Source organism: Opisthocomus hoazin, chromosome 23 (genome assembly GCF_030867145.1).
Source record: "Opisthocomus hoazin isolate bOpiHoa1 chromosome 23, bOpiHoa1.hap1, whole genome shotgun sequence".
NCBI classification, from domain to species: domain Eukaryota; kingdom Metazoa; phylum Chordata; class Aves; order Opisthocomiformes; family Opisthocomidae; genus Opisthocomus; species Opisthocomus hoazin.
This window is the reverse complement of record NC_134436.1, coordinates 8,292,512-8,310,075: the sequence shown is the minus strand read 5'-3', so window position 1 is coordinate 8,310,075 and position 17,564 is coordinate 8,292,512. Positions and strand designations below refer to the sequence as shown.

General features: G+C 44.2%; 1 protein-coding gene across 16 annotated transcripts in view; it reads left to right on the top strand.

Moving 5' to 3' along the window:
* TENM2 (teneurin transmembrane protein 2) overlaps window positions 1-17,564 on the top strand; it is a 1,253,534-nt gene that overhangs the window by 1,184,822 nt on the left and 51,148 nt on the right. For all 16 annotated transcript variants that reach the window (XM_075442184.1, XM_075442183.1, XM_075442198.1 and 13 more), the window contains one exon: window positions 14,750-14,896. In XM_075442184.1, the coding sequence (XP_075298299.1) occupies window positions 14,750-14,896 (147 nt within the window). The remainder of the gene's footprint in view (window positions 1-14,749; window positions 14,897-17,564) is intronic.

The following is a 17,564-nucleotide window of genomic DNA, read 5'->3' as shown; positions in this document are numbered from 1 at the left end:
GACTGGTCTTTGTTTTTAATAATGTTAAGTCTGCTTTTCCCCATCTTTTTTGTTTGTTTTGGTTTTGTTTTTTTTTTTAACGGAAGCAAATATGATGGCAATACGTAGTGGTGTGCCTTTTCACGTGACATGAACCAATGACTAAAGTGGATTAATCCGATATATTGACCATACAATCATACTGCAGCCAAGGCGGAGTGATCTCTAGATTTCTTGGCTGCGTCTCCATTCTCGCTTAGATGTTGTGTTTTTCCTCCTGAGAGAGATGCTCCTAGCAAACAGTCCCATTAGAGCAAATAACTGTCCCAGCGTGGCTTAAAAATGCTGTCAAATGTAGATGCAAGGCAACCAGGTTAAAAGCCCGGTTGGTGCTGCTGATGGCTTTAGCAGAGAAAGGAGAAATAAATGCTAAATAAATGTCTGTAAGCAGAAAGACTGAAGTATTTGTTCCAGAGAATTAAGGTCACTTCTAGTGGGGCTAGTGGACGAGCAGAGCCATCAGTTGCCAGATAGTAAATATTTTTAATATAAATCAAGCAGAGCTTAAAGACCCTTTTATCTTTCAGATTTCTTCCAAGTGGAAGTGGCTTTCTTGGGGGTGAAATGGTGAAGATCTCCCTAGCAGATCAAAATCAGTTTCCCAGGTTTATTTAGTATTTAAATATCAAGGCAGCTGGCTATGTTTGAAGGATTATGAGAAAGAACAGAAAGAGAGCTGTCCTATGCTTTGTCTGTGCATGCAGGATTAGGAGAGTTTGTTTGTGAATACGACATTTTTATTCCCATAGCTTTTATGAGTTATTTGTGCAGTTGGTAGATAAAAAAATTGGAAAATTGCACGATATTCATGAGGCTTATGTATCCTGAAGGGGGATGCAAGATGGAAGCCCAGCACTTTAGAATTAAAGGCGTGTTTCTAAAATATATTTTATGTAGTGAAATATTCATCTTCTGTCCTACATCTGCCAAACAATTCTGCATGCACAAATACTCACATAACTCAGAATGCATTGTTTATGTATTTTAATTTGTTTTACGTATGTCGCCTGTGTGGCGGAGTACTGCTCCTGTGTTGTGGACGTTATGTTATCCTTTACATTTGTACATAGTTAAACTCCATAAATTCTATCTGTAACAAACAAGTGGGATATATTTATGTTAATATTCAAATATCCATTATTTTTTGTCACTACTTAATCATATTTAACTGTCATGAAGATTTAGGATTCCTGCAAGCCAGAAAGAGTAGGAGAAGCCTTTAGTACATGTTATCAAGGCTTTTCTCCTTCCAAACTACCCCACCATACTTCTTTAAAAAAGTCCTTTTTTTCAGTTCAGCGCTTTCTTTTGATTTTCCTTTGGGACAGCTGAAATGTTTGGACTGTAGTCTGAAACCGTACAGTGTGCAGCCGTTTATTGGAATCCACATCATTAAAACTTTAAGAATATCAGCTGCAAAACAGAATACTTCTGTCTATATATAGCACTGTTCATCCTGAAGGCGTTCCAAAATTCTGTACCAAATTAAGGGATATTTGCCCATAGAGAGGACTAAGCTGTTACGCGGTAATGGACTGAAATGCATACTTATGTTAAGGCTCATATTTGTTCCTCTGATAGAGATAACCTGCACACTTAGGGAGAATCTCCATTTGCATATCTGAACGTTAATGGCGAAATTGTAAGTTGTATGCAGACATCAATATCTGATGAACAGTGAGTAATGATTTTGTAATAATGCCTGAAAAAATGGGGATTCCCTACCGTGAGAATTACGAATTTTACAGCTGTGAACCCGGAGGGTTGGTGGATAACCCGGGTTGGAAGGGATGTCAGGAGGAGGCCGTCTGGTCCAACCTCTTCCTCAGAGCAGGGTTAGTTCCGAGGTCAGACGTTGGGCTCGGGCCCGTCGTTTCCAAGGGAGACTTCCTACAGCCCTCTGCGGTAGGTTGTACGGGCCGTTACTCAGCACCCTAGCTAAGCAGCTCCTATGGCATGTTGAGTAAGTAGATAGTAGTAGATAGTCCTCACTACAGTGCCCTACTTGCGTATGCGTGTGCGTGCACACATCCCATTCCCTCACATCTCAGAATTCAAATAGGATTAGAAATACCAGTGTAAACCACCGTTAAGTAGTAGCGACATAAGGGAAGCAGTTCTGTTTGGTCGCTGTAAATGCTGGCTTAGCTTAGTAGAGCGTTTTGGTGGACTTAAACTCCTCTGCTTTGTAAAGCTATTTGTATATTAAAGGAGTTATGGTCAAAGAAATGCAATTTGTATTTGGAGCAAAAGTGGGTAATAGGTGATTTATGGTTTTTTAATATATATATAAGTTCTTATTTATAGAGTGAAGGATTTCATTCCACAGTCTTGAATTGGCTCCTTAAAATCTCCACCTCCTACACAGATAAGATTAGCCTTTGTCAGCTTAGCAGAGCTCTTGACCCCAGTTTCCATCCCTATACCTTAGGCACTCTCTGAAATATCCTGAGCCTACCAGATAAGAAGTAAGGCCTTGAACTTGATTTTGAATTTCTTTAGTAAGCCATTGGTGAGAGAATTGAAATAACATTTGACATACCTGTTCTTAAGAAGAAATGCTTCGATATTCACTTAGCTGGATTTGGCTTACACCCCTATATATTGGGCTGCTGAACAGACTGTGAGGGGGGTGTGAAATGGAGCCTGACCGTCCCCAGAAGTGGGCAGTAGCACAGCTCTCGTGTGCCCAATGCAGAGGATTTATAAAGCGAACAAAAGGATTCTGCAGTTAATGACGGAACTGAGAACTGTGTCTTTCCCGAAAATCCAAAATTCCGTTAGGTCTGCAGCGTTAGTTTGGTTTTAGTCGGACTTTATGCAAGTGTTTGGAGCTGGAAGATTAGAAGCTGGTGATGTCTGGCTGGCATGGATGCATCCAAGGGTTGCTCCTTTGTGGGATGGCCAGGCACATGCTGGTCTGATGAAAGGAGACCTCTGTTTCCAAGAGATACATTGCCTTTCAGACAGGAGAAGGTCTAGGACCCTGCCAGGAGGGAGGAAGGGCTGTAAAACCACCGGCAGCAGTTTATAATCCAAGGGTTTTCACCATGCTTGGTAGTCAGTTAAAACATAGAAACCCGAGAAAATCCGTGCTTTTCTGAAGAACAACCAATAGGTTGATTTTAACTAATACGTGAAGGGCCGGGTACAGCAAACTGCCATGAGCCTTGAGGCTGTACAGTAGCTGATTGAAACCCATGAAATTCTGTTGAATTTGGCTGAGTTTTGCCAGTGTGGACCAGCTGGTGTCCTGGCCCTCAGCTGATACAGCCAAGAAGGATGAAGAGTCAGTCTGGTCGGTGAAGAAGAATGTGATGCCAAGAAGTCTCGCCACTTCAGATTTAGCATTTAGTTTTACATTACAGCATGTCAGTTTTTCTCAGACAGATAAACTGCTGTGTATTTGCAGTAGACCTTGCATTTGACAGGGCTAATGTCGAGGCCGTGTCTCTAGTGTCAGCTTTCGTGCTCGGTGCAGCATATGTGTTGGTGGTTGTGTTGTTCTCCCTGTCTGCGCGTTGCTTCTGCAGAGACCGGCATTTGAAAGCCGGCCTTCTGATCATTTTGTGTTAGGTCATTGCTGTTTGCAGAACACTGGAAACATTTTTATTGTTACCAAGTCTGATTTACTTCATAGAATCGTTAAGGTGGGAAAAGACCTCTTAGATCATCAAGTCCAACCGTCAACCCAACACCACCGTGCCTGCTAAACCATGTCCTGAAGATATTTAGAGACCTAGATTCAGATGTACATGTGTGAGCACAGCAGGGGACAATGTTTCACGCTGAATTACAAATATCCTGTTTGTAGGATAATTTTAGATCTACGTAAGTCCTAAAGAATTGCTTTAATGTGGTTATATTTAATGTATCTATGCATTGAGCTTACCAGGAGATGTCTGATTTAACTTGGCCTGGTGTTTACCTTCTCTGCCTCTGCACTGAAACTTTGTCGCAGCAAATAATGTTGCTTAAAAATATTTTCTGAACAGCAAAGCTAGTGATCGTGATTTTCCCTTAAAATTTAAAGTAGAAGAAATGTTGGGTGGCGTTTGTGTCTTGAGAAAAGTTAGCCAGTGACGATGTGGTCTCCTCTGCTGACCTAGGCATAGAGCAGATGTACTTATCTGCCTCACTGGAGGGTTTTCAATCAGGTGGGAGATCTGGGAGTACTCGGTACTGCCAGCCCAAGCCTCGCCAGCACCAAACGATCCTGCCCTTTTCAAACCTGATCTTGTGCCTTTTATATCAGCAGGGTCTTAGGTAGTGAATATTTGAAATTAGGACCTACCTTTGTGGCATCTTGATAAATACAGAGATTTGAGAAGTTCGTATGCGAGCAGGTGAATGATGGGACTTGCTTCTGGTTTCATCCAGGCTGCATTCAGTGTCCTGAAGTCGGGTTCAACTCTGAATGAGCACGGCACCATGCCATCTCCAGTGGCAGGCTTAGTCTGCTTGGGAGCACAGGACGGAGCAGCAGCATCCCTTGTTGTCTGGGCTCTGCATGAAAATTGAATGAAGGAACATGACACTAGAAAAACCTTTAAAACCACTTGACTTCATGCTTTCCTCCAAAGTCGGAATAGACAGGTAAATAAAAGAGAATAGAACAGGTACTTGTGCAGGTTGGGTATGATTCTGAGTTCATACATAATCTTAGTTGTTAACAATAGTAAAATTAGGGCTGTGTGTTGTTTTCTGTCTGAAACAAGGAAAAATTAGGTCATTTATGCTGAATTTGTGAAATTTCATTTAGCCAAATGAAACTGAGCTTTTGAAATCTACTGTCTGGGATTTGCCAGCTCGGTATCAAATATCCTTTTGCCAGATACAGATATCACTGAACATAAGAGTTACGTTGCATTTTTTCCTCTTTGTCTCTCCCTGTGGCACGAAGGGGGTAGAACAGGTAAGGACAGTGGAAACGTGACACAACTTTGTTCATCAAAGTGTGCGAGATTCTTGAAGATTTGTCATTAATAAGCATGTCTAAAAGTATACCAACACTTTACCAAAACATTTATTGAAAAGAAATTCAAATCCATATTTTTGAAAAGCTGTGGCTGCCACGTATTTCAAATGCTTAAAAAAGCAAGCTGCATCATGTGCCAGGGGGCTGAGTAGCAATTACTGCATGAATCCTAATTTTTATGAACGAACGACTGAAACTCCCTGCCATAAAACTGTGATTAATGTTGGGGATTTTAGTTATTACATTTTAATTAGGTAATATATTCTTTTACATTTTAGGTCAGTGTTTTGCTTGTTACTCTTCAATTGACTGAATTTACACATCCTGCCTGATAGGTCACTTTATCATTACACTGCCACTAAAATATTTAAATAGACGTTATTTTAGAGATAAACCCAACTTGAGAAGGCTTCTTTCTCAGAAACGATGTTACATATTACAAAGGATGATGCCAGTCCTCATATCCCATATCAGAAACATTAACACAATAAAAGATTATGGTTGTGGTACTGGTTTTATGAATGCAATTTCACCCGGAATTATATTCTAAATGGATTTTGTTACAGTAAGATTAATTTGAAAGAACCAGCTATCTTAAATATGAATTTTACTGCATCTTTTATGGATCTTTTTATTGGGTATATGAATATAAGTTGAATATGAGCCTTGTTTGAAAAGAATACACTGTGTAACTTGAATGTGCTGCTAGGGTCAAATTATAGCTCTTGCTCAGAATCTCAGCAAATAATCTGCTTAGCCTGTAGAGGAAACTGCGTGGCTGTGCTGTAGCTTTTGGGCTTCAGCAGTGTCTTTACTTACAGCCCTATGTCTTGTGTAACTCCTTTGCTTATGCTGGTGCACATCCCAAGCTGTCGTCACCTGATGGTCGATAAAGCCGCCATGCGCCGCGCTGGTTTGGTGCGGGATGTGATGTGTCTGCGCGTTCAGGTGAGCGACATCGGGGCGCGCAGACAGCAGCGGCCATCCCTTCCCCCTGCCTGCGGTCTGTGGGTGATGCCGGGGCACGTGACGGCTATCATGGACATCCCACGGTGCAGGACTAGGTCTGGCCTCCTGGCCACAGCAGAGCCCTTGGTCTCTTCTCAGTCTTATGACTAAACATCCCATCAATTCCGCCTCCTTTCCTGCTTGAAACTGTCTTTTATATGTGTAAGTAGCCGAAATTCTTGGGCTCGGCTGTGCATACTCAGCCTTCTGAGCAGACATGGATTTTGTGGTTATTGATCTGTTTGGTTTCGCCGAGTCTCAGGACCGTCACCATCTTTTCCCTGCCCAGCTCTCGGCAGCTTGGAGGGGGTCAGGCCAGCAGCTGGTGATGGTTCGGGAACTCGGCTGCTGTGCGCAAGAGAGAAGCCTCGAGGGCATCTCTCCCCAGGAAAGCAATGGGAGCCCATCTGCTTGGGTCGCTTAAAATGGAGTTGGATAAAACAGAGTCTACTGCTGTAATCCCTTGTTAACGAGGCGTGATGCTCTGACACCCATGGGGTGTCTTTAATCCCAAATTCTTGTGATGCATATTGCAACATGAGCTTTCCTCTGGCCTTTTTTTGTGTGTGTTTTTATCTTTTTGTAGTTTTTTTTTTCCTTCAGAGAGATGCAAGTGATTTTTCTGGAGATTTCCTTTTTAACACCAGCAATTCCCCTTTGTGTGAGGTTTACTCCTCTTCTTTAAAGCAGTCACACATGTAATTCTCACATTTTCCGATTTTGTTTGGAAAGCTGGCTGTTCTCTGAGTTCCTGTCTTTACTTATGAAAGACAGAAATTGAAAAAATAAATAGTAAATAGAATTTAAAAGGAAGTTGTGTGATGGCATACCTATCCCAGGCAACTTAAGGAACATTACTGAACATTCGTAGTTGTCTGCCTGCACAGAAGGTATTAGAGTGGAGGGATTCCGGATTCTTGAAACGTGCTGCTTGGTCCTTCCATTTTTTTGAGCCTGCTCAATAAATAAAATTGTAGCTGGCCAGTTCTTTAGTTTTAACTCAGGTGTATATTCGTCGCTTCCAACACGTCTGCAAATAGTTAGTTATTCCATGTGTTCCTTTGTTTGATATCTAGCTTAAAGAAATATTTAGGGTATCGGGTAATTTAAAAAAAAAAACCACCTGTTTTCTCTAAAAAATAAAAAGGAAAAAAATAAAGAAGCAAGGCAGCCAGTCAGAGCATCTTGGTGACAAATGCTTCGGTGCCACGGAGCAGCTCCTGCCCTGTGAGAGCGCTCTGGGACTGCAGGCAGCGCCGCTGCGGTGCGCGGGCGGTGAAACCAGGCGTTCTGTTACACCGAAAGGCTGCACCGTTTGTCAGCCTGTGTGACCGTCCTGCTGCGAGGACCCGAGCCAGTGCTTCTGCGCGGCTCTCCAGCCTTTTCTGGAACTGTCAGACTCGCTCAACGGGGCCTCGCCTCTCCCTCAGCCAGGGCTGTATTGCTCTGACATATGGTTAGTTACAGGTTTGGGGCTGGAGTTTATTTTCGTTGAAATGCTGCTCCGTAGAAAATAACCTGTGTGTGCCTACCAGAACACGATGTGTCATTTTTATTTTATGCCCTTTCTTTGGCTTAAACTGAGCTCTGCAGGCTTTGGAATTGAAGGATTAAAAAATAACAATACCAAACAAAAAGCATAATTTTATTCTCGATGTTGCTAGGTACCTTGCTCTATGTACCTCATTTATTATTTGCTAGATAGCCGTAGGCATACCAGCAACTAGCTGAAGGAATGAACAGAAAATACGAAAACAGTGATTATCCCCTAAAATCCAAATTAAACAGGCTATTATCATTACTGCTTTCATGCCATTTCTCTCTGTTCTGTAGGCACCATCATATCTCAGACTGCTTTTGTTTGCTGCAGTTCTGTAGTTAACAGCTGTAATGAGAAGAGGAGGGTTTAAAGATAGTTTGAATGTTCCCCTTGAAACTTCTGTACTGCAGGGCATCTTCACCCGTGGGACCACCTGGTCCAGCGTCGGTTCGAGTCAGTGAAAAGACTCCTCTGACTGCCAGCAGACTTTGGATAAGGACGTGTCAAGTGAGGTTAGGTGGGAAGATCAACCACAGAAGCTGTATTCCAGGCTGTAGCTGCACTATGTGTGCGTGAAGTGGGGAGGGGTGCCAGGAACCCATCCTGTCTGCTTGAAGATACTGTTTGGAGGACGGATGGTTGATAGATAGCTTTGAATCAGAGGGGCTCAGAAGGTGTAGCCTCTTGATTTACATCTAATTTTCCATGTACACACTGCGTAGAGGCTAAAACCATTGTCTGCTTCTCTGAGTGGGTATGAGGTTTCACCTAGGGAGATTTTACCTTTTTTTGCTCCTTCTCCCCTATTTGCCTTTCTCTTTTAATTATACTAAGAGGCTACGTATTTCATCAAAGTTGGAAAACTGAAAAGAACAAGATTTCTCTAACTTCTCTTTCCTTGGTTGCCCTTTCCCTTCCGTGTTTTCCAAAATGACTGACCCCACCGTAAGTGGGAGTTCTGATGATTATTAAGGTTTAGACTGAAACCACAAATTAAACGGACAGCATGTCTTTATATTTTGATTTACTTAAAATGTTTCTTTTGGAGTTGTGAAGTAGTTTATGCAAAGGAACATCTATATATGGCTGGATAGCTGAGTACGTGTGTATTTGTATACCTGGAGTTTGTGAGTGGCAGTGGAATGTGAAGGAACTCTGTGCAGAATTTACCTAAAATTGGATTAGAAATTTTGATGTACTGTGTAGATACTGGAAAGTAATTTGCTGAGTTCAAAAGCGAGTTAATCACCTTACAATTTAGTCTCAAAATAATTTCAGTGTAGATGAAACCTATGAGTATTCTCTCGTAAATATATCCGGCGCTGTCACTTTCTTAGAAACAAGCCCTGTCCGTATTGATTTTGTTTACTCTTCATAATGATTCTGCAGACTTTCTTGTGAAATTCAGTTGTTCATAAATCTCATGTAAGTTTTGAAAATATGAAACTATAGAAATAGATAAAGCTTACAGAGGCCCGGAGGATGCCATAGACCTGATTTTGCTCACCATGACCTCGGTGACAGCAATGTTTGTTGTTTTCTAGACTCGCTATTTATTTTTCTGTTGTTGCTGTGAAAAACACTTTAATTTGTATTGTTATACCATCTTCTTGTCCCCATCGTGGACTGTGGCAATGTAGAGCCCTACAAACAAATAACATAATCCAGTATTTTAAGCACATTTTGTCTTTTGGATTACAAGGGCTTTCAGACAGGAGCTTTCTTTCCCAATTTTGTCTAACCAGAGGTCTCGAACCTTTTTGATCCCTTGTCTCCATGAATGTTAATAACATGAAAGAAGATGAATGTAACAATTGTGTATATATAGCGGTAGTTGACTAACTACTCCTCCTCATATTGGTGTGTTCTCGTTTCTTGTAGTGTTTTGTTAGAAAGCATCCTGTTCTTCTGATACTACATTATTTACTTGGCATCCATGGTGGATTCTCTTCCTCTTGGTAACAGACACAGCCAGGATACAGCAATCTGATCCATTCCTAGAAGAAGGAACTCAACTATTTCAGGGCAAAGATACTACCTTTTTTTTTTTTTTTCTTAAGCCACAGTCTTCACATGTTATGGAGTATTCTTTGTACTATGTATCACCAAAGTTCCTTCCATTGTAATGGCTGTCATCATATGTGCAGAGGAATGGATAAGCTGAGGAAATGGAAGTGAAGGGCTTTCAAGTACTGAGAAACGATGTAGGTAGACAACGGGCAAGTGTCGCAATGCATGGAAACAGGTATTTTTGCTGGATCTTTGCTTACCAAATTGTAGAGGTTCAGAGTTGTCTTTAAGCCCTTGTCGTGGTCTGTGAGAGTCAATGTTCTCATGCTGCTTACCACTGTAGATGTGACATTATATTAACTTGCTAAGAAACAGAGTGTTTAAACTGTGAGCAAGCTAAGAATGTAGCAGCCTGTCTGAACAAAGAGAAGCAAGAAACAGCATAAAATCCAGTGGTGAATTTCTTCCATTACTCCAATTTAGTTGGGTAGATGTGAAAAAAAAAATACAAGAGGAAATAAATTCAGGCATTAAACACTAGCCCTAGTATTGCAGAACTGCAAGATTCCAGAGATTGTTCTGTTCAGTGAGAAAGCTAAAAAGTGTTTTGGGATCTCAGATGTACAAAACACCAGTCTACACCATTCTCTGTAAGATCCAGAGGCATAATGCCTTTATTTTCTCCTTTTCTTCTATTGCAGCCTTCCAGCATTCCCTTTACATGAATGCCAGGCACTTTGTGGTATGGAGAGGAGTGGATTTTAGTATTTTGATTTTGCAGCCTTCTCTTACCCTGATGGTCCCTCCCAATGCCAGTCGCAGATTCCTGACGCTGCGTTGCAAAAAGTACTGTGATCTTTCTTGCTGTTTCAGTTGTAAACGCGTAGGTACCTGTGCTAAAGCTCCCCGTTACCAGTCCCGCAGGCGGGCTGGAGACAGAGCGAGAAGGGAGGCTGCGTTAGTGTTTCACCTCTAGCAGCAGCAGCCTGTGCAGAGACGTTGCTAGGAAAGCGTGAGACACTTGAACTGCTGTTGCCCGTACTCTCCCGGTTCTGTGAATAAATAAGTTGTCAATCCAGCACCTTAAACAAGCACTTTCTTCTTTTTTAACCTGGCTTTTTGACATTTCCCATTAAGCATGCTGTAATAGCAAAGATGAGTAGAATTTCTCTACACACCAGGAACAGCAACCTGTCTGCTTAGCCTGAAGGGCCCTTTTCTGTGCTGTGACTGAGAGCTTCAGACCGTGGTGGATTACTTCTTAAGGTTAGGTGGTGATAGCCCTTCCCTCGGTGGCTGCCTCACTTGCTCTTCGACTGCCTTGCTCTGTGAGTGAATGCAGAAGGCAGCCAGGAGGTAACACACTGCTTGCTGTGAGCTAGGGCCTGCTTTTAGGCGGGTGTTGGTCTCTTCTCCCAAGTAACTAGCGATAGGACATGAGGAAACGGCCTCAAGTTGCATCAGGGGAGGTTCGGATTCAATGTTAGCAAAGATTGCTTCACTGAAAGAGTGGTCAGGCGTTGGACCAGACTGCCCAGGGCGGTGGTGGAGTCCCCATCCCTGGAGGGGTTCAAAAAACGTGTAGATGTGGCACTTCGGGACATGGTTTAGCAGGCGTGGTGGTGTTGGGTTGATGGTTGGACTTGGTGATCTTACAGGTCTTTTCCAACCTTAATGATTCTGGGAATCTAGGACTGCAGAATGAAAGCAAGCTTTAACTGAGCGCTTGGTGTTAGGGTGTGCTGCGTACAGGGTGCGTTTCCCGCGAAGGCCGTGTGTCTGAGCGTTTGCTGAGGCTCTGAGGGCTCCTCAGTCAGGCACTTTGTGGCCTCGTCCCTGTCCAAACCCGCTGAAGTGCATCAGGTGCAAATGCTGTGTGCGCAGAGGGCGTTCATCGGTGCTGGTCGTTGCACACATGCACGTGTAGGAGGATTTAAATAGAGATATTCAGTGCACTGCCTAAATATTAACTTTTTAGAAGAAAAGCTGTTATTGATAGATGATATTGGAGCTCTGTTGTCTTGTTGGTCAACAGGCTGCTAGAACAATTTTTGTTGTAACAGACTATAATGCTGTGTAAATACTTTCTTGAAGAAAGACAGGCGTAAACAGAAAGGCACACATACACACACATGTGCAGAAACACACATCACCATGCAAAATAGCTGAATAGCTGTCCATTACTTAAAGCTATTTTGAAAGTTAATACATCATTAATTTAATAGATCTTTTAAGGAAGACATAATTGTCAAAGTACTTGGATCTTATTGTAGTCTCCTGCTGGGTTTTTCCCCTTGCTTCTGATGGTTATGTTATTGAAACATGAAGTCTTTGGAAGGCCACAGTTAAATAAACTCTGCAGAGGTAGCGTAGTGTTTCCTAGCAACATCATGTCCATGCCAGTGATGCTTGCTTCTCTCCTTAAGCTAAAAGCAAAGTCATGTCCATTAATCCCCAGCTGCACGTAAAACTTTTCAGAGATTTTTGCTAGCTCCCTACTGTTCGTGTTTTCATCTTGCTCATATGCTGCAAAGCAAACTGCTTCGGTGATTTAATTCTCTTCAGTGCCCCAGTGTAAAGCCGACTGTTTGTGTATGTTCACAATTACTATTTGTTTTTCATTTAAAACAAATAATTTGTCCTACAATGTGATGCCTCCCATCAAACATTTTGGTCATTCAAACAACCTGACAAATGAAAGAGGTAAAACAAATGCCTTGAAAATATGTTACCTGTGCTACACAGTGCGTGCCATTTTTAATAGCCAAGGTATGCAGTGCCAAAATAACCTCACTTTCAAGTGAAAGGGGCACTGTAATTTTTTAATACACAACAGCACTGAAATAAAGCTTCTAGAACTTGTTTCTGCCTCCTGATGGCTTTCTGTGTAGGATGAACCGAACGGTCTTGGTTCACAGAGGTCTGGTGTCCTACTCCCCACAGCTTTGGTGGAGCTCAGGCTGCTGTGCCAGTGCTGGAAATGATACAGGGTCGGGCATCTTGGCAGGAGAATGCACAGAAACTTGGGTTACTGTTGTCTGTAAAGAACCTTTTCTGTGGGACAGCTGAGGTCTTGGAGGTCTCAGTCCAGCACCTTCCACAGGCCCAGCATTTGGTTTTGTTTTTTTTTTTTTAATTATAAAGGAAACTTTCAGAATTACATCAGAAATTAATATAGCTGTGGACTACTTAGTCCTATTAAAAGTTAATTAAACACTATGAATTTATCAGGTAACAACCCAACAAGGGAAAATTTAATGGTGCACATTGTGATAGCATTGTGTGAGTACCGGGGATACAAGGCAGCTCTCCTTCCCGCGTGGGAAACCCCTGCAGCAGTGCGGAAAGCTGTTGGGGGTCACAGGAGTTCTCCCTGACGTCACGCGGCTGCGCAAGGGCGGTGGGAGGAGTAGGAAGAGACGCAACCGCAGAGCCGTGGCTTTCTGACCAGACGTGCGCAGCCCACGTCGGTGATGTCTGGGAGGCTGTCCGACCTTCCAGCACCAGGATGAAAGCGGTGCAAGTTGGGTGGTTGCTCCTCTTCCCGGTCACCTGCAGCGGCCAGGGTCACAAAGGCGACGCGCTGTCATCGTCGTCTTTCTCCAGTGCTGCACGTCTGAAGCGGTGCTGCTCAAAGAAAACATGTTTGTTTGCTCTCAGGGTGTTTCCCACCGCTGCCTTCCTCACTCGTAGCTCGAGAGAAGAGTATCCGCACTCTGGTATGTGCCCATTGGTTCCTTGGTGCTCTTCCAGTGCCTGGGGAAGGGAGTGGACCACTGAATCAGTAGCTTGGGGTCATGGTGGCAAACACAAAGGACTTAATCCAGCCAGTGGGTGAGACCCGGGAGGGCTGCAGCAGGTCCCTGCAGGTCTTAGTGCCAACAGTGACCCATTACTGCTGGTGGAGGGGAAAACAAGAGAGCATGAAGCTTTGTGAGCTGTTCTGAGGTGAAATTCTTTGCCCAAGACCAACAGCAATGACGTTAATTATTCCGCATTCCCTGTTGGTTGTAGAGGTGGCAGGACTAGACTGTATTTCCAACCCAGACAAGAGATCTTGTGAATGATCCAACATCTACTGTCCGTATGGCAAACCAGCCTTCTCCTCCTGCTCAGACTAGTGAAAAGGTGCTATGAGAGGTCTGCTGCAGGCCTTGCGAATCTTCTGTCCCCTCTGCAGACACACACACACACGTTTGTGTGCATTGGATGTTGATGGATTTCATTGTGCATACCAAGGCTTCGAGCACCTTTCAGGGTGGAATTTGGTTTCCTTACCTTTTTTCATAAGGAATATGCAGTTAGATACAGTAGTGCCTCTGGAGACTCATTTAGTTTCGGGAAGAAGCGGTCAAGTTATTACCTATGGACATTTTGTGAGAACGCAGAAGCACCTTAGCAAATGAGGGTGACAGAGCCCTGGCCCAGGCTGCCCAGGGAGGCTGTGGAGTCTCCTCTGGGGATATTCCAGACCCGCCTGGACAAGGTCCTGTGCAGCCTGCTCAGGGTGACCCTGCTTCAGCAGGGGGTTGGACTGGGTGACCCACAGAGGTCCCTGCCAACCCCGAACATTCTGTGATTCTGTGAATGGTTTTGTCCCTAGTTCAGCTCTTGCTGTACAATAACCCAAGTCATATCCATCGTCAATTCAGAACAGACATCTTTTGTATGTGGAAGAGAGATACCTCTTCCAGTGTATCTCTCAGAAAGCATGAAATGTGACGTCGTAGTGGAAGTAAACTTTGTGTTCAATAAGTAGATCTTTTAAAGTGACTGTTAAAGAGGGAAAATATTTTCAAAACTATTTATCTAACTTTGTGTTTAGAGCAGCTCTGGAAAGTTACGCGACGCACCCTGTAAAAGGCACCCTGGACACTGACATGCTGGTTGAAGAAGATCTTCCATCAGCAGAACGTTATTGCTATTGACTCAAGATCTGAACCTTTATGGGGTGCTTACAACATTTATTATGGCTGATGGTAGGACTCCTGCTCTCTTTCAGCTGGAGTTAAATCCTCGTTTCTCTTTTCCCTCCTTCTCCACCCCGGGCCGGGGCAGCGTTTGTCCCAGCAGCAGGAGCGAGCCTTTTTGTCTGCACAGTAATGCTGTCGGCAGGGTGAGTGGCAGTGTGTCTGATGGTGTCTTGTCCTTACCTTCTCCGTCTCTTCACCCAGATGGCTGCCCCGATTTGTGCAATGGCAATGGGAGATGCACGCTGGGTCAGAACAGCTGGCAGTGTGTCTGCCAGACCGGCTGGAGGGGGCCTGGATGCAACGTTGCCATGGAAACCGCCTGTGCCGATAACAAGGATAATGAGGGAGGTGAGCAAAAGTCTTTCAATTCCCCGTCCCTAAAGAACAGAGGGTTGTACGCGCTTCCTTGGCGAGTCGCTTGCCTTCGGAAAGACTTCGGCTGTCGCTGCCGTCAAGTGCTGTTGTTCTTTTTTTTTTGGAGCGAATGAGACCGAGCGGGCTGTGGCCCTGCGGGGAGGTGTGGTGACCCCGCACGCCTGCGTCGGGGCGGACAGACCCGCTCGGTCCCACCCCGCGTCCCGCTGGAGACCGTGGCCCAGCGGACCAGAGCTTGCTCCCGCGGGCTCTTGGCGCGAGCGCGTTGCGAAGCAGCGTACCGTGCCCGTCTGCGCAGCCGCCGCAGCGGACCGAGCAGGGTGTTCAGCAGCGTGTTTTCTGCTCTGTGCTGGAGGCTGGGGTCACGCTCTCGTGGGCACAACCTGCGTGGGTGGTTCTGGCTCGCCGTCGTATCGCACGGCTCGCGTGCCGGACTTCGAAGGGCTGAGCGAGGTGCGCTGAACAGTCACGTGTGGTACGGTGCCGACATCCCTGTGTGGTGTTCTCACTCCTTCATCAGGCATATCCGTGTTAAACATAGGATTGGTGTTCTGTGTTCACCTTCACAGACGGCTTGAGTTTATCTCGTTTCTTAGAGCTTAGAGTGTATTAGGCTATGCTGGGCTGACAGCAGTTTTGAGAATCTGTGCCATCTAAATAAGATTGCTTAATCCATCTCCTTCATTTGAAGTGGCTTTCTTACACCTTTCATTACAATGTCTTTAATAAGTCATGTAGAGCCTGTTTCACATGCTTCTGCTCTTCGTGAAAAATCAAACATCAGACACAGCTGTCTTCCTTGAGACTCGTTCGCTTTTCTTTGGCCAATAATTAATCTAGAGAACGCATCTGTTGTTTGCTGATTCATAAATGTTTTGCTCGTGGTATTTCCTAAAACTGCAAAGAAACATTTGGCTTATTTGAATGGCTGCTCCTAGGGTAAAATTGTCATGAAGATGAGTGCTTTAAATTTATATAAAATTTCATAATGTAGAAATTGTTCACAAGTCCCAAGCTGAGGAATAGGTATATTTGGTTTGATTACATGGTATTAACCACATCTGAATATCATGCACTCGTTTTTATCTGTAAATCCCATGTTAGTTGCTTGGTTTCACGTGTGATCAGTGCTTGCAGAAATATTGTAAAAGAGCTAGAGCTGATTCAATTTCAGAAAACTGGAACTTGCTTTGTAGCTGTTATTGAATTGTGAAGAGCAGAATCTAACGGCCAAATTGCGTTAGCTGGCATTCAGCTGTACAACAAAACCCACTGAACTTGGGTTAAGATGTGGTGTAAGAAACTGAAAGGTGAACTGCTTAGGTTTTCAGGATTTACAGGCTTTGAAGATCAGAAAGAAAAATTTGGAAATGGATGTATCATCAGATTTTCCTCAAATAAGACATGAGTTCAGAAAACATTAGAAATACTGGAAGAAGATATATACTTACTTATCCAAGACAATATTCTGCACTTGTAAAACAGACAGGCAAAGAGGGGAAAAAGTGGCCAGTGAGACCATTCAGCTGTTCATCCCAATTTAAAATTGCAGAGTTCTAAAACCTAGTTCCTGGAAGGCCAATAGCAGTTCATTGAAGTCAAAGAATACGTAGCATAAATATGCCACAGAAGGGACGTACAGTATTAATCAGCAATACCATGCAAGGTGCGAGGTTTCTGGTTTGCCGTAGTTGCACCCGAAAGAAAAGGGAAGACTGAGGGGAGAACTCCTCAGACGTTCTCAACGCTTACAAGCTGAAGACGGACTCTTCCAAAGGCAGAGAGATTACTGTTCGTTGCTTCTTGTGGGAGTGTAGATAGCTTGAAAATCTATGCCTGTTCAAAGGTCTAAACAACGTGAAAATTCTCCCTGAGCCACACGCTTTCACAGGGGTGTGTTATGATAAAGGCAGGAGTGAAACTCTTGCCTCCTGACCCTTAGCTCCAAGGATCATTATTACTCTCTAGTAGCCTTGTCCTTGTTGCGTTGCTGTGGAGTTTGTCCATAAGGGAGCTTAGGTGGTGTTCAGCTAGCCGTTGCTCCACGCGCTCGCAGGGTATGGCTGAAAAACCAGAGACACAAAGCCTTTGGTGCAGCTACGCCGTCTTTTGTCCCCAGCGCCCGTGGCCCTGGCGGGGGGTCAGCCACCGGCACTGCGGTACCCTTCGGTCTCTCCCAAAGCCTCGGTGATTGCTGCAGGTTTAGTTTGCTTGGCTGTGTTTTGAGCTTCAGGTGTCTTGGAGATGGTGTGGGGCCCTTTCCCACGGAGTCATTGTCATTCCCGTCAGCTGGTCAAATTGTCAGTCACAGGAGCTACAACAAAACTCAGAACTGAATGTAACGTTGATCACTTCACACTTGGCGTCGCAGAGTGCAGTTCTGCCTTGGCCTTAAGCTGTGCTTCTCTGAACGTGTCTGGTTCGCTGCGCGTCAGGCCAGGACCACGTCCCGTGGCCTACGTGTTTATTAATGCTAACGCCGGGGAGGCCACAGGAGCGTGCAGGGATGGAGAGGGAGGGAGGGAGGGATGGATGTGTGCCCTGGGCTTCAAGCTGCGCCTTGATGTGATTGTGACGGTGTACAGAAAGGAAGAGGTAACGTGAAGTTTTCTCATTAGATGAAGCTGAAAACGGTACTGTG